At 48.5% G+C, this 26,470-nt stretch overlaps 1 protein-coding gene and 1 long non-coding RNA gene across 2 annotated transcripts in view; one reads left to right on the forward strand and one right to left on the reverse strand.

The window, feature by feature from the left end:
* Positions 1-7,641: 7,641 nt before the first annotated feature.
* Positions 7,642-11,326, reverse strand: LOC309381393. Its single transcript, XR_014173548.1, has 2 exons — positions 11,187-11,326; positions 7,642-7,855 (listed from the first exon to the last, which is right to left on the reverse strand). It is a non-coding gene; the product is annotated as an uncharacterized lncRNA (long non-coding RNA).
* The window catches only part of SHH (sonic hedgehog signaling molecule), a 46,152-nt gene continuing 28,093 nt past the window's right edge, over positions 8,412-26,470 (forward strand). Inside the window, exons 1-2 of the mRNA XM_081932335.1 lie at positions 8,412-9,593; positions 17,164-17,425. Coding sequence (XP_081788461.1) covers positions 9,291-9,593; positions 17,164-17,425 — 565 coding nt within the window. The 5' untranslated portion in view covers positions 8,412-9,290. The remainder of the gene's footprint in view (positions 9,594-17,163; positions 17,426-26,470) is intronic.

The raw sequence follows: 26,470 nt of genomic DNA on the forward strand, positions 1-26,470 counted from the left end.
CTCTAGTAATTCATTGAAAAATATGTAGAAATGCAGGTAGTCCTCGATTTACAATCATTCACTTAGTGACCGTTTGAACTTAGAACAGCACTGAAAAAAGTGGCTTATAACAGTTTTTCACATGACTGCTGCAGCACCTGTAAGGTCACGTGATCAAAATTGGCAACTGACATGTATTTATGACTGTCCCAGGGTCATGTGATCACCATTTGTAACCTTGCCAGCTGGCTTCCGACAAGCAAAATGAATGGGAGAAGCAAGATTTGCTTAATGACCACATGATTTGCTTAACAGCTGCAATGATTCACTTAACAACTGCAGCCAGAAAGGTTGTAAAATGGGGCAAAATTCACTTAACAACTGCCATGCATAGCAATGGAAAATTTGGGCCCAACTGTGGTCATAAATAGAGGACTACCTGTAAACAACTAAACTATATAAAGATAGTCCTCAACTTACAACCACAATCGAGTCCAAAATTTCTGTTGTTAAGTGAGACATTTGTTAAGTGAATTTTGCCCATTTTTATGACTTTTCTTGCCTCAGTTGTTGAGTGAATCACTGCAGTTGATAAGTTAGTAACCTGGTTGTTAAGTGAATCTGGCTTCCTCACTGACTTTCCTTGTCAGAAATTTGCAAAAGGGGATTGCATGATCTTAGGATGCAGCAACAGTCATAAGTATGAAACAATGGCCAAGCATCTGAATTTTGATCAATGACCCCATGGGGATGCTGAAAAGGTGAAAAATGGTCATAAGTCACTTTTTTCAATGGTGTTGTAACTTTGTGGAGTCACTAAATGGACTGTTGTAAGGTGAGGACTACCTGTAGTTGTTGATTTGGAAAAGGCATCTGGTAGAGTAGATAGTAGAACATTGAATTGGTTTTTTTTTTAAAAAAAATATGAAGTTAAATATTGATTCTGGCTGAATGGAGGGTGAATACAGTTAAGATCATGAGTCTATGATGGAATATAAATTATGAGAATCAATGGAAAGCCAAAGCTTCGATGTGGAGTAGAGAGTAAGATAAGAATATGTGTTTTATACAATTCACTGTTTAATGTACTTGCGCGTAAACATACAAGAAATGCTTGTGGCACTTTTGGAGGGGTGTTGGCTGGGGACATGAATGTATTTACACATTCGTATGCAGATGAAATAATGTAGCTGGCTGAGAACTTGAATGATTTGCAATGAATCATGTTAGATATATTGTGTGATATTATAAGGAGCCTGGATCCAACATTCGTGTAGCAAAGCCCAAGGAGATTGTGTTTGATATGCAAAACAGAATGAATAATAGCAAGTTATAAGTAAAATGGCAAAAGAAAGAGAAAGAAACAGAGCAAACCGGCAACTTGGGTAGCTTGATAGAATGTTGACTAAGAATTAGACAGTATGCAGGGAAATTTTAAAGAACTGCAAATGCTAGTAGGAAGGCTATAGGTATAGCCACCTAGAGCCTTCAGAATTGGAAAGAAGGAAGGAGAGGAAGGAGGAGGAGAAAAGAAGGGAGGGAGGGAGGAATGGAGGGAGGAAGAAAAAAGGAAGAGAGGGAGGGAGGAAGAAAAGAAGAAAGAAAAGGAGGGAGGGAGGAAAGGAGAGAGGGAGGGAGAAAATAGGGAGGGAGGGAGGACGGGAGGTAGAGAGGGAGGAAAGGAGGAAGGGAGGGAAGGAGGAAGAAATGAAGGAAGGAAAAAGAGGGAGGGAGAGAGGAAGGGAGAAAAGAAGAGAGGGGGGAGGAAGGAGAGAGAGGGAGGATCTGCAGAGAAAGTTTCTCTGAAGAAAAGAAGTGATTGCGTATAAGAATATTGTTCTCCCTGTTCTGCTGTATGAGACATGAAAGTTGCATAAGACAGAAGTACATCAAAAGAAATTGAACGCAGGTAGTCCTTGACTTACAATAGTTCATTTAGTGACCATTCAAAGTTACAATGACATTGAAAAATGTGACTTATGACCATTTTTCATACTTACAATCATTGTGGCATCTCATGGTCATGTGATCAAAATGCAGATGTTTGGCATCTGACTCATATTTATGACCATTGCTGTGTCTACTGACTTAACAACTGTAGTGATTCACTTAACAACTCTGGCAAGAAAGGTCATAAAATGGGGCAGAGCTCACTTTACAAATGTCTCAATTAACAATGGAAATTTTGGGCTCAGTTGTGGTCATAAGTCAAGAACTGTCTGTATAAGGAAAACTGGACATTTAGGCTGAGACAACACAAGAAGAGATATTGTTAGGGTTGAATTGTTACTGGATGAATGGCAACTGAGTGCAAAAGTGAACAATCCAGTAGAAATGTACACCAAGGTGCTTTGGTCATATGGTGAGAATAAATGCAGACTGAATCAAAAAATAAATATATGAAAGAAGATTGAATAAGCTGGGAGGAAGAAAAAAATGATAGCCAGCTGGGTGACTCTGAGTTAATCCCTCTCTGACCAACTCACTTCACTTGGTTGTTGTTATGGGAAAAATAAGAGGAAGGAAGGAGGTGTGCTTACTGCCTTGAGTTATCTATAAAAATAAAAAGGTGGTTTAGAAATAGAAATAAAATAAAATATGGACTTGATGAGATCCTCCAAAAAAAGAGAAAAGTGGTAATATAGAAGAACAAACACAAGGTAGTAAGCAGTGCGAGGACAGGAGGAAAGTAGCAGAAATAAGGATGCCAACCAACCACCGTTTTGATTGTACTTCCTTCCAAAGCTCTTGAAATGCTTATGAGTTGAGGACAAGGTTGTTCCCAAAGCTAAGGGAGATGCTGTAGGCCAGGAGAAAGCTTCTGGAGAACAGGCCATTGAAGGAGGAGAAGCCAGCTTAGAATAGAATTGAATTCTTTATTGGCCAAGTGTGATTGGACAGACAAGGAATTTGTCTTTGGTGCATATGCTCTTAGTGTACATAAAAAGACAAGATACATTCGTCAAGAATCATAAGGTACAATGCTTCATGATAGTCATAGGGTACAAATAAGCAATCAGGAAATACTATGAATATAAATAGTAAGAATGCAAGCAACAAAGTTACAGTCATACAGTCATAACTTGGGAGGACATGGGTGATAGGAACAATGAGAAGACTAATAGCAATAGTAACACAGCCTTAGTGAACAGTTTGACAGTGTTGAGGGACTTATTTGTTTAGCAGAGTGATGGCGTTCAGGAAAAAAAACTGTCCTTGTGTCTAGTTGTTCTGGTGTGCGGTACTCTATAGTGTCGTTTTGAGGGTAGGAGTTGAAATAATTTATGTTCAGGATGTGAGGGGTCTGTAAATATTTTCATGGCCCTCTTTTTGACTCGTGCAGTGTACAGGTCCTCAATGGAAGGCAGGTTAGTAGCTATTGTTTTTTCTGCAGTTCCAATTATCTTCTGTCTTGTTGGGTTGCAAAACCGAAGCAGACTGTTATGGAGGTGCAGAAATTAGGCTGACCTGCCCTCCTTAGAGAGTTAAACCTGCTATTTATATTGCTCAATTGTGGATCCAGGTTCCTGGGAGGGAGGGCTTTAAGGGAATCCAGAAATGGCAGAAGATATGAGGACCTGGAGAACTCGAAAGATGCTAGATTAATAGGAGAGAATATCTGTAGGTCAAGACTGAACGGTGGGATTCTTGATGCTCCCTGGATTTGGGTTGTTGTTGGTTTTTTTTTTTTTTTTGCAGACATTTCATTACCCAACTATATAATAACATCAGTGCTAGAAGACAGTGTGGTTTGTTCTCTGTTCATATACAGGTGGCTTGCCCTGTCTCTGTTGGTGGGAGTATTTTTGGTAATCCCTTGATTAGGCTGTGTTGTTTAGGTTTTGAATGTTTGTCTGGTGTTAATCCTCTCTTATCTGGGTGTTGGTGGCTGGCCAGGAGATGTTTTGCTTTCCTTTTTTTTCTTTCTTTCCTTCCTTCCTTCCTTCTTTCTTTCTTTTTTTTTGCTTTTTAGATGCTACATGGTCAACCAGCTGGAAAGAGCAGCCCTGACATGGAGGGGAGGTTCGGGTGTTAAAGACCTCCAGTGGGGAAGCAGCCGAAACCTAAACGGGGCTGGGGATTCAGCGCAGGAGGAGGTCCCCCGACCGAGACAGCTGGCAGGGAAGAAGGAAAGCAGAGTCCTTAATGAGCTGGCCAAGCTGAAAGATCTCCTTTCGCAGAGGGTGAAAGGCTGCTGCACGACGCTGCCGACTGCTGCTCCCACCCCCCACTTCCCACCCAATCCCATATTCGGGCCCAGCTGGCAGCGCGATGCAGCAACCCTGCGGAAAACCAAAGAGGATGGAAGTCTGTGTCCACTACCTCGCAAAAGGATGCAAAAGCGGGGTGGGGTGGGGGGAAGGAGGAATAAGACTGGAAGGACAGATCACCAAGGACCTGGCCGGGAGCGCGAAGGAACCTCGCCGTTTGCGGTCCTTCCCTCGAGTCTTCGAGGCCCCCCAGCCCCTGCTTTTCCTTCAAAGGACGTGTGGAAGCGACGTCCTGCCTTCCAGTGCCAGGGAACCTAGGGGCACTTGGGGGGGATGGATGGTTGGAGGCGACCCCAAAAACTCGTCCGGGTATTTGGAGCCCACGTTTGGCGGCCGTCAGTTAGGGTAACTCCAAACTTGGCAACTTTAAGACTTGTGGACTTCAACTCCTAGAATTCTCCAGCGAGCTATGGAAGTTGAAGTCCACAAGTCTTAAAGTTGCCAAGTTTGGAGACCCCTGCAGTAGGGAGACACAGGCACTCTGCGCATGTCCCCTGCACGTGTCCCCAAGCCTGTCCGTCTTTTATTCTTCCCTGGCCCAGATCGGGTCCTGCGGGGTTTGGCCTTGCGTCCCGTCGGCAGAGAGGAGGATACTAGTCACACTCGGTAAAGTGTCCGGGCCAGCCAGAGGGTCTCCCGGAGAGAGAGCAGGTGGCAGCTCCTCCGGCCTTCTGAAAAACTCTTGCTGCTCCGGTCTACAGGAAGGCGCTGGAAACAGGCGGCCTTGCTCCGTGACAACCAAGAAAGGGGAAATCGAAAGGGAGGCGACCTTGATGTCTCCTCCACTGGCCTGCTCCCCGACGGGGAAAACTCTGCCGAGAACTCTTTGGCGCGAGGGCAGCGGGAGAGAAGGGGCGATGGCTGGAGATCGAAAGACCCCAGGCTAACCCCACCACCGCCCGGAAGCGCGCGGGACCCTCGCCCAGAAAGTCACTTGAGCTGGACATAGGCGAGGCTTAGCCAGGCGGCTCAAACCTTCGCCTTTCTCTTGGTGAAGCGCTCCGAGGACCCGCTCCGAGCTACCTGTGCAAGGGTGGCAGGGCAGATGCAGGCGGGCATCTGCATAGGAGATGGCTTAGCTGGAAACTCAAGAGAAGCTAGTCACCTGTCGGCTTGCTTATTTTGATACACCCATTTGGGCCGGAGGCGGGCAGGTGCCCAGCAGGCTGGGTCTGTCACGTGGCAGAAAGGCGGAGAAAGTTGGAGGACTCTACTTTGGGGACCCAATTGGGCAACAAAGGCAGTCCGTGGCTTCGGTGCCTTGAAGAGGACCCCGACACATTCAGTTCCGACGAGTTAAAGCACCGTTTAGTTCAGCTTTCTTCTGGATATCCGGGCCCAGCCAGTGGAAGTCCCCTTCCCAGGAAAAAGTTGACCGCGCTTGTTTGATTTTTATGTCCGCGGAAGATATTGGAAGAGTTGTCCGAGGCACCTTTTCCAGTACCTCCTGTATATACATTTCCTTCGCGACACGATTTGAGAGTGCATCCCGATTTCAGCCACTGTAAGGCGGTGGGCTTCCACCTATTTTAAAGTTGCAAGAATCTGACAACTTTGGGGAGACCCTCAACTGTGGCAACAGTTGCTTCCCTTCATCTTTTGCTTCGCTAGGGACGCCCAAATACCTCTGCCTTAGACCTTCCGCCGTATTTCCCCCCCTCAACTGTGGGTGGATGGGTGTAACTCAAAGCGACCAACATATATAATACCCATGTCTCTTTTACCCACCACCACCACCACAACCCCGTTAGGTTGAGAGAGAGTTTGGTCCTAAATCACACAGTCGGCTTTCATGACGGGACTAGAACTCACAGTTCTAGCCTAGCCTAGCACCGTACCCATTCTCACGTGAATTCCTCTTGGGCGCTTTTCTTTTCCTGCTATACTTGGGAATCCTGGTCTTCTGATGCTGAAAAGAGGCGGGTGGCACGGGGGGAGGGGAGAGAATAGAGGAGATGGTGGTTGTTGTTTTTTTGCTCCTTCTACTTTTTAGATGCGCGCAACCTCCGCGCTCACTTTTCCTGCCCTTCTCTCTCTCTTCACTCCAGCTCCTCCTGCTGAATCGAAGTTCTTTTGTACCAAAGGAAAAAGGGCGAAAAGCAACTATCAGACTTAAAAGAATATTGGCCCAAACCACACCAATGAGCTGAAAATCGGCTCTCTGTTGCTCAGAGGCTTCGGGTTTGTTTATTCACTGAGATCTCAGATACTATCCGGAGGGGAGAGGACACTGGGGGGTGGGGGGAGCAAACTGGAAGGAAGAGAAAGATTTGATTGTTATCTCTCCGTCTCCAACTTCTCCAAGTTTTGCTCTATCGCCCAGAGAAACCCTGAAACAATAATAAAATAAACTTCTTTGCTTGCAATAGGCCTCTCTCTAGATCTTGTCAATGTCCCACTGGAAATCCATCTCTCATCACTGAATTCGGATTCATAACTTCCTCCCCCCCCCCCCCCCCGGATTAATATCGTCAGTGACTTCGGTTCTGTTGAACTTCGAATCTGACTTGATGACTTACGCCTCTTGATTTCTATGGGCATCCCAAAACTTTGGACTATAGAGCAGCTGGTACCGATTTGGAGCAAGTTCCTGAAAATTAGGACTATCCTATTTGGCGTTCCAAACTACGGATAACCACTAAGTGGCAGCAGAGAGACACACACTACTAATGACGTTCTGGGAACATCTAGGGCAGGGGTGTCCAAACTTGGCAACTTTAAGCTGGCTGGGGAATTCTGGGAGTTGAAGTCCACAAGTCTTAAAGTTGCCAAGTTTGGACACCCCTGATCTAGGGGATCACAGGGTTTGTACAGAAAAGCAACAGACCTGCTGGAAATGAAGAATCCTTAACTCAAAATTGGGCAGGGAATGGAAAGGGAGGGAAATAACTCTCCGGGCATCCAATATTGCAACCCTGGTTAAGAATAGTTCTTCTCTTTTAAAAGTAAGTGGATCCAAAACTTCTTAGACGCTGATCCTTTTTTCAGAGTTTTGAAAAACATTAACTGAGCCCAAGTATTTGGAACTGAGGAACCTCAAAAGCTTGGATCTTAGAAGGAAAAAAGAAAGAAAAGTTCACAAGGGGGACTTTTATTTAAGCTTGCCAGAAATAAACCTCCGTGCCTCTTCTACTTTGCAAGATAACTACAACACTGTTATGTCCTCCCTTATACAGGTCAGTGTTTTCGAACTTGGAAAGTTAATAGGTGTGGACTTCAATTCCCAGGATTTCCCAGCCGGCTTTGAGAAACTCTGAGGTAGACCATCCATATATCTTCATTTATAAGGGTTTATTTTTTCCTCAATTCTTGAAAGCATTTTTGTCCTTTGAAGCAAAGCACAATCAACCCATTTCATACAGAGACAAAAAAAAAAAAGTTTAGTCGTAGGCAGTTTCATATCTGCGTCCATTTTATTAGCCTCTGGAAACCTTTGTTTATTCGGCAGCTCCAGCAGCTCCAGACAAAGTCCTCCATTGCCAGCCAACGAGAAATAACAAGTAAGCCAACATTAAGGATAATTCTCTAAGTCTCCACCATCTCTCATACACGAATCCTGCCCCATATCTTCAGCGTCAAGCGGTTAAGGATTCTTCAGCAGCTGCCTGGGGAAAAAAAACCTAACAACTCAGTTTAAAAAAATAAATAAATACGCACTATTGTGAGTTCCTTATAATTTCCACCAGTCTCCCTCACTCTTGGGCTGATAGAATACGTCCAGAGATCTATGGGACCCCCAAGGCAATTGCAACTGCCGTCCCACGTACATAGCTCGCCTAAAACTATGGTTGGGCTATAAAAAGACAGACACTTGTTTCCAAAATCTTTTAGATCCGTCCTGTCCGGAGGCCGAGCCCTTCTATTCTATACCCCTGTGTTATAAACAGGAGCTATTTTCCACGTTAGAAAGTTATTACAAGATCGCCCTCTCCGTGCAGTCCCGGGAGATTAAAAACGGCCCCTTCCGAAATAAATGTTTCTTCTCCGTTCCTTGTCCTGAAACCTAAGGCGACGCGCGTGGATGGAGCCTGCTGTGTGTGGTTGTTGGTTTTTAATGGGAGCCCTAATTCTGCCTGTGATTTCTTCGGTTTCTCAAACGGCGATGAAGCCTCCCACCCACCCCCACCCCAATGATCTATTTTATCGGTCCCTTAAATTTTCCAGAGTCCAGACCATTTTCAACCTCCAGGATGGCAGGTAACGTGTGAACGTTTTAGGGGGTCTCACCTCTGCGCACATACACCTCGTCTTACTCTTGCTGACAAATATTAACCTGCTGCCAATTTTCTTTTAAGTTAAAGAGGAGGGGGGGGAGAAAAGAAACATGTAATTGATGTTATCCCGAGAAAGCGCCGTCTCCACCCCTTTCACTTCCCAACCCTTCAGGTACAAGAAAGGAGCGAGCGAAAATCTCTCAAGACCTTTAAAAAAAAAGCAAAAAAACAAATCTCTCGCCTTGTTGTGGGCGCTTCCCGCCCCCCCTTCCTATTTTGCCTTCTTCAGGGTTAATACATCGGAAGGCGAGCTTCTGCCTCCTCGACCAATCAGGACTCGGCGCTGGCAGCTATAATATAGAACCAAAGCGAGGCTTCACTCACAGGCGTTTCAGCTCCCATTAGATCCCAGTCTTTATTATTTCATTCCGTTTCCACCGTCGCTCCCCCCCTCCCCTCCCCGCTTCCCGCCCGCAGTCCCCTCCTGCCTTCTACGCGCCACGATCCTGAACTCCGATGAGTCCCGTTATCGCAAGCGCCCTCCAAGATGCACCTGCTTTGCTAGAGATCGGGGGCTAAGTCACCGAAAGGAAAGGAGAGGAGAGGAGAGGAAAGGAGGAGGCGGGCGGGCGGGCAGGCAGGCAGGCAGCAGGAGACAAGGAAGGGAGAAGCCAGGAGCCGAGGGAAGAGGGCAACTCCCGGGCGAGGAAGGCAGCAGCGGGCGCGCTCTCTGACACTCACCCGCACTCACCCGAGCCACGAGCCCGGTAGAGCGCAGGGGGCGGCGAGGGGGAAAGCCGAAGGGGCCGCTTGCTCCGTGGACGGCATGCTGCTTCTGAGAAGAACTGGGCTCCTCCCGCTCTGCCTAGGCGCGCTTTTCCTCTCCGCCGGGCTGGCTTGCGGGCCGGGCCGGGGTTTCGGCAAGAGGAGGCACCCGAAGAAACTAACCCCTTTAGCCTACAAGCAGTTCATCCCCAACGTGGCCGAGAAGACGCTGGGCGCCAGCGGCAGATACGAGGGGAAGATCACCCGGAACTCGGAGCGCTTTAAAGAGCTGACCCCCAATTATAATCCGGACATTATTTTTAAGGACGAGGAGAACACGGGAGCCGACCGGCTGATGACCCAGGTCAGAGACGCGCCCTTCGCCTCTTGCCGACCTGCTCGCCTTCCGGCCTGGGGAGGTGGGCGGACTGTAACCCGGCAGCGTCGCCTCCCTCCGAGCCTCTCGGCTTCCCCGGGCGTCGCCGACCCCGGTCCCCAGGAGCTGTCGGGGGAAGGGATGAGCCGGCGGGGTGGGGGAGAGCTCTTTGGGGACAGCACCTGCGGGTCTGTTGATGCGACCTTCCGCCTCGGAGGGAGGAAGCTCCGCGTGTGAATACGGCAGCCCGGTAGTTTGAAGGCAGAGCTGCGTTCGGCCGCTCCCTGCCAATGAGTTGGTTAGGTGGCGGCGGCTGCCTGCTGCTCGTGTTAGCCTTCTGCCACACCACCGATCTCCCCCCCCCCCCCCGCGGGGACTCTCCGCTTCCCCTCGGAGGCAGAAATCGCCCAGCTCCGCTTCTTTCCTTTCCTAAACCTTTTAGATTAACCCTCTTTCCCCGTAGCCTCGCACACGCCGCGAGAATGGAGGTCAGAACCTGGCATCTCCCGGGGCGCTTCTGAAATCCAAGGAGCGGGATGATAATGATAATAACAATGATAATTATCAAAGGCGGCATCCGCCAAGCTCCCTTTGGCAACTGTGTCTGGGAGCGCATTGATCGCCTTTAAAGATGCTCGCGCTCCCCCCACCCCCTCCGCCCCAGACCGGTGATACCACCCGAGGGGGAAAGATGGGGAACTTAATCAGCACAGCCAACCCCGGGAAGGAAGGTCGCGAATTGCGCGTCCACCTCTCACGACCTCAGCGAGCGAGGACTACAAATAGGCGCCTAAAACTAGGCACCCGTTAGCCGCCCACCCTCCGCCCCTCCGATCAGCTTTCCAAGCGAGTAACGACCGAAAGCTGATTCGTCCAGGGGGAACTATGCGAATCAGTCTCCGCTCCACCTCCGGAGTTCGGGCGGCCCTTCAAATTCTCCACCACGCCGCCGGCCTCGGGTAACTTGCCGTCGATTGCGTCCCCTTCCGAAAATAGGTCAGCCGCCTTTCCTTCCCCGACCCACCACCCCCCGCGATTCTGAGGTTTAAGCACCACCTTCAGCACCCGGGAACCAGCTCAATTCCGCCCGAGTCGCCCCTGGAGGGGCGGCGGGGCGGCGGCTCACTTCTCGCCTCTTTCCTTTCGCGTCCTGGCCTGCCGTTCGGCGAGGAGTTCGCTCGGGGGTACGGGAAGCGCGCCCGCCCGCACCGCCTTCTCCATCTGACCACCTTAAATCTCACGGGACCCGGGAAGGTTTGGAAGCGCGCGCGGCGCTTAGGCGCACGACGCGAGTTCCAACAGCTGCCGAGCCCGCGACAGCGCTGCCTGCAGGAAAGCTAAACCCCCTCCCCCCCACTCGAGCAGAAGGCGCTTGTCAGAAGGCGAGGCGACGGTGGGACCAGCGCCACTGGGAGACCTTTAAGCTCCGGGTTGGCGTTCTCGCCCTCCTGGCTTTCTTATGGCTGCGTCCTGCCGTCCGCTCCCACCCCCCACCCCCTTCACTCAGCTGCAAAGACGCGCGAGCCGGGTTAGCTGTGCGGCTGCAAGTCAACCGCATCTCGCGTTTTCAGCTCCACTTACTCCTCTCTGATCGATCGCCAGGGCTCGGGTTTCAGCCTGGAGCCTGGCTGCAGGCGGCTGGAGAGGCTGCGAGCTCGTGGCGTGGCTGGCAGTGACGCGGAAGCCCCAGAAAAAGCGTTGCCGCCGCTGCTGTGCCCGGCGAGGGGTCCTGCGCCTGCGCGCCCGCCTCTGCCGGCGCAGGTCGCTTTTCCTTCCCGCTCTTCCGACAGCCTGAGAAGAGCAAAGGAAAATGCACCTGGGCGGGTCCTACTCCCGGGGAATCCGTCTGGAAGCTCCTCCAGGTGTACGGGACTTTTACGCCAGTGCTAGCGAGGTGGGGGTGGTGGGAGTGTAATCTGGACGGTCTGGGAAGGAAAGGAGAAGATAGGTCTGGAAGGGAGGTAAATTTGGAACGAGTGGCCCGGATTTGTGGGGTCGAGGCAAGAGAAGAGAGAAGAGAGGCAACGGAGAGGACCGGGAAGCGTAGCCCCCTCTGACCGCCGCCTCTTCCCCGCCCCCATGCGCGCTTCCCACGCGCCTTGGAGCTCCCTTATTTGGTGGAACGAGGCATCTGCAAGCCAAGACTCTCTCCACTTCCCCGCTTCTCCATGGCCGGCCTCCTTGGCAGCCTTCGCTGGCAGCCTTTGAACTTCTGACCTTCCGCCAACTTCCCTCTCAGACGCAACAAACACCGCGCCCCAGCCCCGCCACGCTAGACGCACTCCCGGGAGCTTCCCATCGCGTCTCGCCTCGCTCCTTTCCGGATTCTTCGGCCGCTCTGGGCGCGGCCGGAAAAATAGCCTTAGCTGGGGAGCCAAGAGCGGCCTCCGAGGCAGACTTTGGGGGGACGTGCGCTGGGGGAAGGGGATGCTCGTGGAGGCTGGCTGACCCTGGGTATGAAGGCAGAAAAGGAAGCGCGCCTGCTACCCTGCGCGGTGGCCCTCAGCGTCTGAGGTAGGGTGAGTGGGTGGGGAGATTCGCTAACATAGAACGCCGCTTGGCGGCGGAAATGCACCTGGGCGGCCCCGGGCCCTACGCCTCCGCCTTGACCCTTGTCTCGCGCAGCGGCCGGGCAGCTTGGGCAAGGCAGTCTCCCTCCTGGGGCGGGGCCGCGAGGGGAGGGGAAGCCTTTTCAGCAGAGAAGCGTCTTTCCTTTCCATCCAGCCGCCGCCGCCTTCGCCGCTGCCAGTTAATATTAACTAGATGTGGGGAGGAGAAGGAGGCAAATCCCGGGAGAGCTGGAGGGGGTTTCTCCTGCCAAGTGACGGCAGCCTTCTAGCCGCCGCCCCCCACCTCTGCTCGCATAAGGTTGCGACCAGAACTGCCGTTCGTCTGTAAAAACGAGCCCTTTCTCGGCCCTCTGGGTGGAAGGCAGTACAGTCCGTGAATATTCCTTAGCGTGTTTCGGGGCTTGAGTGGAGGGGGGGGCGCGGGAGATTCCCGCCCAATCAAGGGGATTGAGGCTGCACCGATGGGGTTTGTTTCTGGAGAGATACTCCACGCGGGCAGATACTTCCTGGTCAGCAAAGGGGGAGAGAAAGTGAAAAGCGCCAAGGCGGAACGGCGTCCTGGAGAAGGCAAGAATAGCCTGTATGATTTCCTAGGTCAGTTTAGCCCCCATAACTCGTCTCTTTTCTGCCCGAGCCCTCCTGAAAAGAAAGGATCGGGCAGATAAGACGTCTTGGAGGAGTGATGGAAGCCAAAGGTGCCTCAGTGCTGCCGTCTTTGCGGGTGAGGATTTTGATCCCAATAAGCCGGCTCTGTAGATCTTTCCTTCCCCTCTCCACGCCGGCGAAGTTCCCTCCATGAGCCCGAGAATGCCGAACGGCTGAGCTCGCCCTGGCTCTTCCTCCAGTCCAGCCGCGCGCCTTGGGCAACCGGCCTCGGATCCTTCGTAGCCCCAGACTTTCGGCTCTTTGGACCCTCACGGAAGAAGCGCAGGTATGGGGGATCAGTTTCTGCTGTCTAGTTCCATCCAGTCGGCAGAGATCCGGGATTGGTGCGTTGAAGGGGTAGGAAAACCCACTCATGTTTCTGCTCACCTGTTCCACTGAGCTGATGTGCTTTTTTAGGCATTCACATTCCCAGCAGCAGCCTTCTGACATAAACGGAGATGATGATTATGTCTTAAATCTCCCCCCACCTTACCTCCCCAAAAGATGCCACTCTTAAAGCAGTTATCCGAGGCAGCGATTTCTAAAACTGTTGAGATGTATCCATCTTTGCCAGCCTTCATTCAATAAGAGGGCAACTACAAGTCCCAGAAGTGCTTTTTCAAGAGGCAGCTGGACTTTCTCTTGAAAAAGCACCTTTGGGACAGCCATGACCTGGATGATTGAGAATCTCCATAGATACAAGTTCCAGAATGCCCAGGCATTTGAGGGAGTTGTAGAAGCCATTCTTGTAGAGAAGGGAAAGGTGGAGTGAAGGTGTGTGCAACTATGCAATTTCTCCTCTTTTGCAATGCAATCTCACCTGTGTTTATACCAAAGCAAATTCCAATGAGTTTTATGGGGCTAAACCTCATACTGAAAACAATGTATAAAAGGCAGGTTAAAATGTGCCAAATTCACCCTTGAGTTGGTCTTTAGAAAGCAATGTTGCAAAAGTGGACTCTGGGGGGGGGGGGATGCCTTGTTGGCTTATACTTCTTGCTGGAGAGCTGAAATGGCAGAAGATATTCCCTGAAAAGGTCCAAGAAATTGTCCAGTGTAAAAGTCATTAGCCTCTAGAAAGGTTTGTTACAATCTTAGAGACCTATTTATGCTTCTGCATAAAACTGCAAAGGCTCAGCAACAACTCTTCCTCTATAAACTCAGTTGTTTTATTCTCCCAGAAATCCTTTTTTTTAAAAAATATAATGCAATAGAACATTGACCTGCCTTTTTATTTGCTTTTGTGGGTGATTCCAGAAATATGTTGTCCCTAGCTTTAAAAGACTAATTCATGGAGTTTGAGATAAATGAACATTGGTTTGGAAAGGATTGTTTACTTTAAGAGGCCACTTGCTTAGAAATCTGTCTCTTTGCTTAAAAGTTTTGAAGGCTGGCCTTTGTGGAGAAAATGCTAGGAGATTACTAGTAGGCTACACCAAGGTCCTTCTTGCTTCCTTCTCCATTGAATCCACAGTCTGTGGGAACTTATGGCCAAGTTGCTAATGACTTCAGTTTCTAGGGTCATGGAATCTCAATATAGACCCTAGCTACATATTGCAGGAGCTCAAATAAGTATTAACAAGGCCAGACCAGAGAAGGAAGTGAAACATCTCCTTATCTATTCACAAATAATAAATTCTATACTGGGGAATGTCCATCCTGGATGGGTGAGATTCACAAGAACCTAAAGGCAATACCGGATTGGTGCAATATCACAGGCTATTGTTAGGGCCAGCAAAATTTTAAGTAGGAAAACTGTTCCTGAATTATATTTTCTCAGGTTGTGATCAGAATCAGTTTGATGTCATTGCATCCAGGCATTGAGATAGAAAATAGGAAATTATGAATTCTAATCTTGTTTTAGATACAAAACCAGCATGGTGACCCTAGGCCAGTCACTTCCATTCAGCCCTAGGAAAGACAGAATAGCAAACCACTTTAAAAATCCATGCCAATAGAACTGAACAGTCTTGTCCAAGAATCAGACAAAAACAGTTTTGGGAGTGGTGGTAGGGATGTCAGTGTGTGTGTGTGTGTGTGTTTGCTTGCTGAAGTTGAGAGAAACTTCATTCAGGTACAAAACTTGAGAATTTAACCTTATTTTTTTGTGTATACAAATAACTTGTGTTAATCTAGATCCATATGCTTTCATATCTTGAAGCAGTAGAGTCCAGCTTTTGCAATCTCCAAATTTGGCCATTTTTTTCCTCTTCAGTTTTTTTTATAAAGCAAAATAGATGCTTCCAGCTGCTGCAGGATCTAAGAAGATACCTTATGTCTTCTTCCATTCCATTCCTGGATAGAAGTCACTCAAGAATGAGCCATGTGAAGCTAAATCTGAAAAATCTATATTCTTAGGGAGTAAGTCACAGAGGTGGCTTTACTTCTCATGCTAGGAAGGTTTTATCTTACCAGCTTGCATTTTTTTCACAGAAAGTTAAGTCGGTCTATATTTGTTAATTACATTAAGTGAAATAGAATTTATTTATTTATTATTAACCTTGCATGTTGCCCCACCTCCAAAGAACCAAGTCAACTTTGGGAGTTTGTACCATTCAATCATCAAATGAATCCTGTCTGGTTTAGAAAAATAGCTTACCTCTCCTCCTATTATTCTGAAAGGAGTTTGGCAAACCCAATCAAGGCCAACAATCTTTCATTTATCTGTGAAGGAAATTGGTTCAGTGGATGTTCTTCCATTCAATAGTCATTTTCCACCAAGGAAGTAAGACTTCCAATTCTACCAAGGGAAAGACTTGATTCCAAATGGTTCTTGAATAAGCCCACCAAAATTAAGGAGACAAACATGTTAGCTGTAGGAAACTTAAAACCCCAGCCTAGCTATCAATAGTCCTGTTCTAATTCTGTCAGGATCCAATCAACCTCTCTCTCCTAAAATATTTAATATATTATTTAATTTTTATTGTCTGCTCAACTCTAATGGGCTCGGGCAATGTACAAAACTATTATTAAATATTTTCTAGTCCATCTAGAGGTTCTATTGCTGCCACAGGACACATAATGATCTTGGATTGTCTTCCGGCCCCTTCTCAGCTAAGCTGGACAGATGATTTGATAACTGGTAAAGTTGGAGTTCTATCAAACTGACTTCAGAATGCAGGTTGGGCAGAGATGTTTATGGGCTTCTGAATCCAGTTTTGGACTGGAAAGATTCTGGAGCAGCACTTGGAGAGAGAGTCATTCCTGGCACTGTTTCTCTCTTTGCTTCCTTCCTTCTGCCCACCTAGCAGGTTCAACTTTGAGTCTTAGGATGAAGGTCCACTCCAAGACAATAGATGTGGTAGCATGTCAAGACTGGGCACCATGATGGAAGTCTATCTTTCAGATCTGGCTTCCCTTGTGTGGACACAGAAGCAGAGCTTGTTCAACAACCTCCATCCTCTCAGCTAGTAGAGCTTGGTGCCCGGGAGGAGAGCGGCTTTGTAGAACAGATATCAGAAGGTCTCCATGGGGGCGAGAGGGGGTGGTGGTGGAATGGTTGCCTCAGTTTCTTCCAGAGTTTGTCAACTCTGCACTCTCTCTGCACTCAAGAGCTGCACTCTCCCTCTTGCTCATCTGCCACCTACCCACTTTTGGTACCCATCCTTAGTAATAGGCAAAATGCATAGGGAGTTCTACTCAAACTCTCACAAGTAAGCAAAGTATCTAAACCTGTGTTTTTTTCCAACTTGGCAGCTTTAAGACCTTCCGGACTGTGGATTCCAGAATTCCCCCGTTAGTTCACACCTCTTAAAGGTGCCAAGTTTGGAGGATTGGGGGGGGGGGGGGAGGTGCTCTGAAATACAGCTATTCTAGACTTCTGGCTCTGTGGCAACTAATTTGTTTTAGGATGCTCAGACTTTGCCTCTCAGTGTTGTCTGCTTACAGGTAGGAGGCATCCCCTGTGGGTAGTTTAAGAACCCTTTAAACAAAGGGGAAATGAATTGTTCAATTAGCATTACACAGACACCCCCCACCCCCCGCAAGAGAAAGTCAAGGTTACCAGATCTGGACTGCAAAGCTCTTGAGATGACCCATCTGGTTGCCATCCGGAGCTGCGAGGCCACCACAAGTCTTCTGTTCCCCACTTTGGGTCCACTTGAGTATCTCAGCTGGGAGGGAAACCAGGGTCGCACGATGCTGTTTCCCCCTGCCGGGGTCGCTTGGCCACGGGGGACCTGCGGGCAGAAGGAAGCACCGCAGGTCTGCTCCCGCTGTGGGACTTCGCTTCCCCTGCCCAGCCAGCCCGGCCGTGACAATCCCCCCCATCCCCACCCCACTGCGCCGCCAGCTGTTCTGACTGCTCCCGCCACGCTCGCTTCTCCTCTGCTTGCTCCCGGCAGCGCTGCAAGGACAAGCTGAACGCGCTGGCCATCTCCGTCATGAACCAGTGGCCGGGCGTCAAGCTGCGCGTCACCGAGGGCTGGGACGAGGACGGCCACCACTCCGAGGAGTCGCTGCACTACGAGGGCCGCGCAGTGGACATCACCACCTCGGATCGGGACCGCAGCAAGTACGGCATGCTGGCTCGCCTGGCCGTCGAGGCCGGCTTCGACTGGGTCTACTACGAGTCCAAGGCGCACATCCACTGCTCCGTCAAGGCCGGTAAGCAGCGCGAGAGAGTGGGGAGCATCCTCCCAGGCGTGGCGGGTCTGCTTACCTTCGCCAGGGTGCGGGGAACCCGAGGATCGGTTGAAAACAAACAAGACGATGGCGGACACCCCTGCGGGGATGAGACGCATCCTCAGCTCTCTCCATTCTGGAGGGAGAAACTGAGATCATTCTTTAGAGCACCTCATTTTTTCAGATGGGCCAAGTAGTAAAGTAGTAGTAACACCTACTGTGAAAGGACAGGGCATTCCTGTTTATCCTGAAGGGATCTGGGGGTGGCGGTGGGGCTTGCCAGAGATTTGATGCCGCTATTTGAGAGCAGGAAAATGATTTGGCTGAGTTTCCCATTTATTTAGCCTCCATAAGGTGTTAGTTGTGAGATAAGAAAGGCATTCTGCTGTTTCACCAATGCGAGTATATACACACACAGTCACACACACGGGTGAATATGATGGATTTGATGGGCAAGGTTCAGTGCATCTTCCTCCATAGATGCTTCCTGGGCGGCTTTGGCCAAGTGCCCTCCCTCTCCCCCTCCCCAATCTACCTCACGTGATTGTTGTGGGAAAAAGAATATGTATTCTGTATGCCAGTTTGAGCTCTTCTATGAAAAATGGGATGTGAATCACACCAGTGTTTTCCAAAGCCTGGCAACTGGAAGATGAGAGGACTTCAATTCCCAGAATTATTAGAGTCCACCCGTCTTCCAGTTGCCAAGTTAAATAAACGGACCTTTTCTTTAGTTAGTCCTTGACGTACTATCACCCATAAACTGTTATCCAGAAATCTCCAATTAGTCAAGAAGGACCAGAAAACGGGAAGGGGGGTGGGGGGATGTCAGGGACCTTTTCCAAGTGCCTGGAGGCCTGCAGGCTTTAAGAGGCAGGGAAACTGCGTCTAAGAGGGCTATGGAAAATGTAGGAGGAGGACGAAATTGTCTTGAGGAAGGCTAGAGATATTAAAGCGTTTGATCTTCTAACCCTTTCGCCCAATTAGGGTGCCCTCAAATGAAGGGGCTTTTGAGGCATTCTGGTCCCCCCCCCATCCCTCTAAGCGTAATAAGCCCCGCCCACTCTCTTCCGAGTAAATAAGAACGTGGGAAACAGCCTCAGTACCCGGTGCAGAGAGGTTCCGCGCGCAGTGCTCGGTTCCCAACTAAGGTTGGTCAGCATCTTCTCTCCGCCCCCAACCCCCAGCCCCGCGAGTGGGATGCTTCAATTATTTCTGCCGGGGCATTCTAGATTGCAATTATTAGACACGCGTTCAAGCTTCTGTTGCAATTGCCTCGGCCGCGTCTTCACAGATGGGTGGGTACGAGGGAAGCTGCTGGCTGCGACCTTTGGAGCTCCGACCGGGTCTTGTGCGCACAACCTAATTTAAGATTCCTGGCAAGACTGGGGCTCAGAGGTAAAGCACACTGAGGAGCGCAGCGGGTTTCTCAACGCAGCCCCGAGCATCCCCTCCCACGCTAATTCACCTCTTCAGAGGGAAGCTGAGACCCCCTCAACTCAAAGCAGGTCTTCCTGGACCCTTAACCGATCAGCCACAACTCAGTTTGTCAAAGCCAATCCATCCCAAGCACACCGGGTGAGCTGTTTCGCCGGCCTCGACTCCCGAGTCCCCCCCCCCCCCAATTCAAGAGAGATCCCAGAAGCCCTCGTTCCAGTTCCTTTTAGAAATCGTAGGGCGCCCCGTTTTCTTCCTTCCAACCGAATGAGAGAAGGGGAGAGGGAGGGAGAGAGGGGGGGAGGGAGGGGAGAGGAAAGAAGGAAGGAAAAAAAGAGCGAGAGAGAGAAAGGAAGGAAGAGGAAGAAAGAAAGAAAGAAAGAAAGAAAGAAAGAAAGAAAGAAAGAAAGAAGAAAAAGAAAGAAAGAAAGAAAGAAAGAAGAAAGAAAAAGAAAGAAAGAAAGAAAGAAAGAAAGAAAGAAAGAAAGAAAGAAAGAAAGAAAGAAAGAAAAAGAAAATCAGAATGAACTGGGCAGAGGAGAGGATGGAAGGTGGTGAGGTGTGGCGAGTGGTACCCACGCGGTAAGGAAGGTAGAAGGTTTTGGAGCGATTCGAGTTCATTCGTCCAGAGTTAACGGCGTGCGCGGACGCGGCCACAACCCCCGTTTGCTGAAGCCGTGCTAGAAAACCGAGGGGCACCGTTGTCTTCCCCCGCCCCCACTCCTGCGTTGTGGTTTGACCAGGCGGACGCTCGACCGCCTGCGCGTTTTCCGCGGCGCCAGTGAAGACACGACGCCTTTTAGAAAGCAGCCTGAGCTCGTATCAGAGGGCTGAGCTGACCCTTTTGATCCTACGCTGCGGTCCTCTTGCCCCCTCACCCCATCCCCGGATCCAGAGCAGGCAGGTGACTTGGAGGGAACGTTGCTCGCATGTCCCGCCACGGATCGGGACTTTTGCCCAAACCACCAGCTGCGGCTCCCCCTTTAGGGGTGGACAAGAGTGGAAGGGAAGCAGATAAGCTTCTCGCCTCTCCGCCGGCCCTGGGTCCTCCGAATCCCTTAAGCCGGCGTTGATAACTCCATTGGGGCAATGAAACAAGCCGCAGAAGCTCTTTCTTCCCTTTTCTGTCGCCGGGATGACGGAAAAACTTGCAATTTGTTTCTGGAGCTTTTTTTTTAAAATCCAGCCTTGGCTGTCAGTATTTCTTCGTGCTACGAGCGCCCCTTGCCGGTCCGGTTGAGAAACGCAACCTCAGGGCGCGTGCTGGTCGCTCGCCTTCTGCATAAATTGTCGCTTTCAAGCAAAACAGTTAACAGTAATATATATATATGTTACAACCCCTGGTATGACTAAATATGGGAGGAAGGTCACTACTCCCTCTTCCTGTCCTTTGGCTTATCACAAAGACCATGCAGGCAGAAAACCATATTTTTATTTTTACTGTTGCCTTTTTATATTTGTGTTGTAATTGTACTGATAAATAAATAAAGGGAGACTAGGATAGATCTATTTCGAGCTAATTAGCTCACTGCCTAAGATATATAAAGCCCGGGTTCTAATCCCAGTAAGGGTATGGCTAGCTGATGAGAGCTAATTAGCTCGAAATAGATCTATCCTAGTCTCCCTTTATTTATTTATCAGTACAATTACAACATATATATATATATGGTGGAGACGCCTTCTTGTTTTGCTACCTCTTCTCCTTTGTTGACTGGCGCTTAAAGAAAACACCCTCGAAGTGCCAAGAAACACGCCACCGAGATGAAAAGATAATTAACTAAATATACCAGCTGATGTGAGAACGGAGCAAGGATTAAGAGAACCAGCGTGATTAGAGAGGGGGTGGAATTCCACTCAAGGCAGTGGGTAATATTCCACTACGGGAGTGGATTCCCCAAAAAGATTTCTTTAAAAGCAACTTTTTTTGCTTAATCTGCCATAATAGATTTTTCATTGGAGATTGACTTTTTCTCAAGTCAAAGACCCAATTTTTTTGTTATTATTATACTTTATTCATTAAACATGAAACTCAGTCAGCTGAATATTCAAAAATGCTTCACAAATACCATTGACTGGTGCTAATGGTTGATACGGTTTGCTGTCAGCGTTCTCGGTATCAACCAAGTACCTTCTTAAAATATATGATGTTCCGAGTAGCACAGTTATTTGCAGTTCCGCGGGTGTTATTGCAGGAAACTACAATTTGTGGATGTATCTCGTAAAATTCTTGAACATGGTACCAAGTGCCCCGATGACAATGGGTATCACTGTTACAATTATTATGATGATGATTATGATTGTTATGTGGTTAATATTTGGTGAGATTCACAGCCTTTGGGGCTGGTGAGTCCTAACCATGGCTAGTTTAATGAAAAGAAGGACCAGGGGAGACATGCTGGCAGAGTTCCAATATCTCAGAGGTTGCCCTAAAGAAGAGGGAGTCAAACTATTCTCCAAGGCACCTGACGGTAGAACAAGAAGCAATGGGTGGAAACTAATCAAGGAGAGAAGCAACTTAGAACTGAGGAGAAATTTCCTGACAGTTAGAACAATGAATCAGTGGAACAGAAGTTGCCTCCAGAAGTTGTGAATGCCCCAACACTGGAAGTCTTTAAGAAGATGTTGGATAGCCATTTGTCTGAAATGTTACAGGGTTTCCAGCCTAGGCTGGGGGTTGGACTAGAAGACCTCCAAGGTCCCTTCCAACTCTGTGAAAATAAACAAAAAGCAAAAAACAAGGACCTAGGAACTGTCAAGGCAAGGATTTAAGCTGTTCCAAGGTGGGTGGTTTTTTTGTAGAATCAGAATGTTCAAGTCCAATACATTTTGAATTTCCAAATAGTGAGGTAGCCCTTTAAGTATTGCTCCAAGAGATCGAATTACAATTGGGACAACACACGATTTCTTTTTCTACAGTCGCTCAACTTCAATTTGCAAGTCCTGGTACTTTGTGATTTTTTCTTGATGATGATGATGATGATGATGATGATGATGATGATTAGCAAGGTATAGATTAAAATCCTTTATGCACATTTTAAAATAATATGAACTATAATCCCGGGCATGTGAGAATACCATAGATTTCATATTTTCAGTCTGGAAAATATAACATCCCAGATGGATATCTTGCAATAGAATTGGAGAAGTCCCTTCACTCATTTAAAGTCCAGTGTCGGTGACAATAGTAATTATTTCTAGGACTAATGAGTCAGAAATCAGGACCATAAAAACAATGGACTTTCTGTACTAAGCCAAAAACAAAAAGCTGTCTTAACTCTGACAGGAATATGTCCATTTGCTTTTCTTTGTCCCCCGTCTTGGAGACTGGATGTACGCAGTGCAGTTCATATTAAAGGTAGTCCTGGAGTTACAACAGTTCATTTAGTCACCATTTGAAGTTACGACAAAAAGTGATTTATGAAGATTTTTCACACTTATGACTGTGGCAGCATCCCTGCAGTCATGTGATGTACACTCAGATCTTTGACAACTGACTCACATTTATGACAGTTGCAGTGGTCGCAGAGTTATGCGATCCCCTTTTGCAATCTTCTGACTAGCAAAGTCAATGGGACAACCAGATTCACTTTAACAACAGCGTTGCTAATTTAACAACTGTAGTGATTTGCTTAACAAATGTGCAAGGAATGTCGTAGAATGGGGCAAAACTCACTTAACAAATTTCTCACTTAGCAACATAAATTTTGGGCTTAATTGTGTTCGCAAGCTGAAGACTACCTATATTTTATCCTATACTATCCTATCCTTTCTGACCCAGGTTGCTATCATTCTGTTGTGGGCAATGTTGCCTTCTCAAGATTAATATTCAACTTTGCTTCTGTATCCAGATTCATTCATGTTGCAGTAGCAACATGGTTTTTATTGGGATTTTCATTTAATATTAGACGATAACCCAGTGTTTCCCAGGTATTTATTTATAGAGGGAAAATGTCAGGACCAAATGTAATTTCTAATGTTGGATTTTCCCCCTTACCAGAGGAAGCCCCCTTGTGGAGTATTGTAAAGCCATTACCATGGCAACTCCACTGCACTGTACAGTAGAAGCCATTTTATGGCAGTACAGTAGAAGCCATTTAAAGGAACAAAAGGCTGTATCTTAACAGAACACATACCCCGAGGGGTTTTAGGGGTGTCTTACCCCCACAATATTTTTCTCCAGAGTGTAAGTCACCTGTGTACCAAGTTTGGTTGAAATTGCTCAAGGCATTCCAGAGTTATGCTGGAACACACACACACAGAGCCGTTTTTATATACAGAGATGTATTTATTTTGTGCCTTGGAGTCAGTGTTGAGCCCTGACAAATCCCTGCACTTTTCTCAGTGAGGGTTTTTCAAAAGTGGTTTGCTATTGCCCATTTCCCAGGACAGAGAAGAGGAGGGGGGACTGGCTCAGAGCCACCCAGTTGGCAATTGTGCTTAAGGCAGGACTAGAACTCACGGTTCCTTGCTGTTCTTAGCCTGACGTCTTAACCACTTCAGTGCACCGAACTGGCTCTCCTGACTTAGTCTGATCCAAACCACAAAGAGAGGGGTGGAGGCACCACCTCCTCTTTGATCCAGGGAGCCAATGTTGAAACTACGACAAGTGTGAACTCTGCAGGCAGAATTTGGCCTACATTCATGTGGATGCATGCATAAAGGTTTGGAGTGGAGTTTTGTTTTTGTTTTGCAAGCACAGATCTGGAACATGAGCTAGAAGGCAAAAAATCTTTCTCCTGCCTGGCTTTCGGTTTGTGACGGTTCTGGAAGGCAACCTCACACAGGGATAGTCCTCACCTACCTTGTAGGGTTCTATCTATAATGCTTCAAATGTCCCACTCCCTCCCTATAAACGCACAGCAGAAAACCAGAGTAGCGTCAATTAAAACAATCCTCACTGCAAAAGTGCATGTGAGGGCTGAACGGGGTATTTCCTGTCTCCTAGTTCAGTGATGGCTAACCTTTTTGTTGTTGGGTGCCAAAAATGCAAGCGTGCACACGCAATAGCACACGTGTTTGCTGGCACCCATAATGCAAAGCGCCCCCCCCCCCGCATGAGCACACAACACCCCCCCTTCATGCACGCTGCAGTGCTCACCTCCAACCTGAGCTTGGTGTTTCCTCCACGGGGGGGGGGGCATTTTCACCCTCCCTGGGCTCCTTTCCTGAAGCCTGGGGAGGGTGAAAACGGCCTCCCCTGGCCCTCCGGAAGGCCAAAAATCAGCTGGCCGGCATGCCGGCAGATATGGATCCGTGTGCCACCTGTGACATGCCTGCCATAGGTTCGCCATCACAGTCCTAGTTTGTCCGTTCAAGCAGTGCCCAGGTTAGAGCAACTTTCGGGGGCACGTGGGCCTCCAGAAGCATTGCATTACAAATCCCATGTTGGCTGAAGATGTTAGGAGGCCAAAATCTCTGGAGGACAGAAAGAACAGCCTGGATGAACCAGAGGAAGGCACCAATCATATAAAAAGAGAAAGAAGGAAATGCATTCAGGCCTGCAAGACTCAGTTGCTATAGATTTATAATAACAGTCGCACTGACCAATATGGCACTGGATTTCTGCTCTGGTTGTCTTGAAGAGATGATTGAGGTGATTGACAAGATGATTAAAGGCCTGAAGACTAAAACATACGAAGAATGGTTGCAGGAACTGGGTATGGCTAGTCTAGAGAAAGGAAGGATGAGGGGAGACATGATAGCAGTGTTCCGATATTTGAGGGGCTGCCACAAAGAAGAGGGAGTCAGACTATTCTCCAAGGCACCTGAGGGCAGGACAAGAAGCAATGGTTGAAAACTAATCAAGGAGAGAAGCAACTTAGAAGTAAGCAGAAATTTCCTGACAGTTAGAACAATTAATCAGTGGAACAGCTTGCCTCCAGAAGTTGTAGGTGCTTCATCACTGATTGACAGAGTTGGAAGGGACCTTGTAGGTCTTCTAGTCCAACCCTCTGCTCAAGCAGGAGACCCGACACCATTTCTGACCAGTGGCAGTCGAGTCTCTTCTCGAAAGCTTCCAGGGATGAAGCTCCCACAACCTCTTAAGGCAACTTCTGTTCCACTTGGGTTTTTAAAGAAAAGATTGACAGCCACTTGTTTCACATGGCATAGACTCTCCCGCTTGAGCAGAAGTTTGGACTAGAAGACCTCCAAGGTCCCTTCCAGCTCTATTTTGATTGATTTGTTAAGAGATCCCGAGGTTGGTGACTTTGACTTTGCTACATCACAGTGCCCTTCTGAAGTGGGCACACTTACCTTCTTGCCACCTGTAGGGCCAACGCAAACTAAACAGACTCCATTCCCACCACCCACCCAACCGTCTGGATTGATCAAGTCCAATTTGATGGATTCCAAAGGGGGAGAATTCAGCCTTTAGGGCCAAATCCGAGCATTAACAGGCAGTGCACGCCAGGGTGTTTGGGAAGGAAAGGAACGAGTCATTCAAGGTCGTGTGACGGTACAAGAGAGATTTCCTGAGAGGGTGCCTTGAAAATGCCTCTCCCGGCTGGTTTTAGAGGGGTTCATGGCTGAGAATCTGATGAGAAGATTAAAGAGTGAACGGTTTCCAGGGAGGGGCATTTCTTTCAGAGACCATTTCTATTTGCAGAAAGTATCATCCAGGAGATCGGAATGCAAAAGAGGTGATTTCCCCCATACGGGCCTTGAATAGCTGTAGGGGTGGGGTGGGGGGGGAGAGGAGGACAGGATCTGCAAAAGGGACAGGGATAATGGGGTGGGGGGCTGCCAGGAGGGCTATTAAGAGTCCACCCCCTCTATTTAAAATTCAAATACACATCTCGAGTGTTTTGGAAAAGTGTCCTGGTCTGTGCAAATAGGCCTTGGAGGATTTGGTGGGTGAGTGTATGTGTGTGTGAATGGGAGGGGGGAGTCCCCCTGCACCTGAACAAACAGGGGATGGATGGGGGTAGGGTGGAGACTTGGAAGTATCTCCTCTCTTCTAAGAGAGGCTCCCTTTATTGCCCACATCGGAATGACAGTGCCGATTCTTTATTGGATTTTAATTAGAGGAGGGCTTGCTCAACAGAGCAAGATTTTCACACCTCCATTGGTTAGCTGGCATGTTTGCTGAGCTGCTACCCAACTAGACCTATTCATCAACACCCCAAGTATGCAAACAAAGCCTAGCTTAGAGTTGACGCAGGGTGGGAAAGGGGTTGCATGAAGGTGTCACTTGCTTCACCAGAAAGGGCACCAGGGGCGTTGATGGGTAGCTATGCCCTTTTCTCTTCTGCCAAGGTTTCTGGACAGCTCATTCCTCACCCATCCCACCCTGCCCCCCCCCCAAAGTGGACAAAGCAGTTGGCTTATCAAATCTGTCTTGTCATCTTTCCTTGTTGCTCCTCTTTGAGACAGAAGACATTCTTAGGGTTGGTTTCAAGGTATAAGGGCTCTCAGCCTGTAAGCCTCGGAGGAAAAGAGGTGGGTGTGGATGCAATCAGATCTCTGGGACTTCTTGTCCATTCTGTTTTTAGAGGGAAATGGGATCTGAAAATAGTCCTCCAAGAATTAATAAAGAACTATAAATGGGTGGGAGGAAAGAGAGAGAGAGTTAAGATCAGTTGTGACCTAATA

The sequence above is a fragment of the Natrix helvetica genome (genome assembly GCF_964273705.1).
Source record: "Natrix helvetica genome assembly, chromosome: Z".
Lineage (NCBI taxonomy): Eukaryota > Metazoa > Chordata > Lepidosauria > Squamata > Natricidae > Natrix > Natrix helvetica.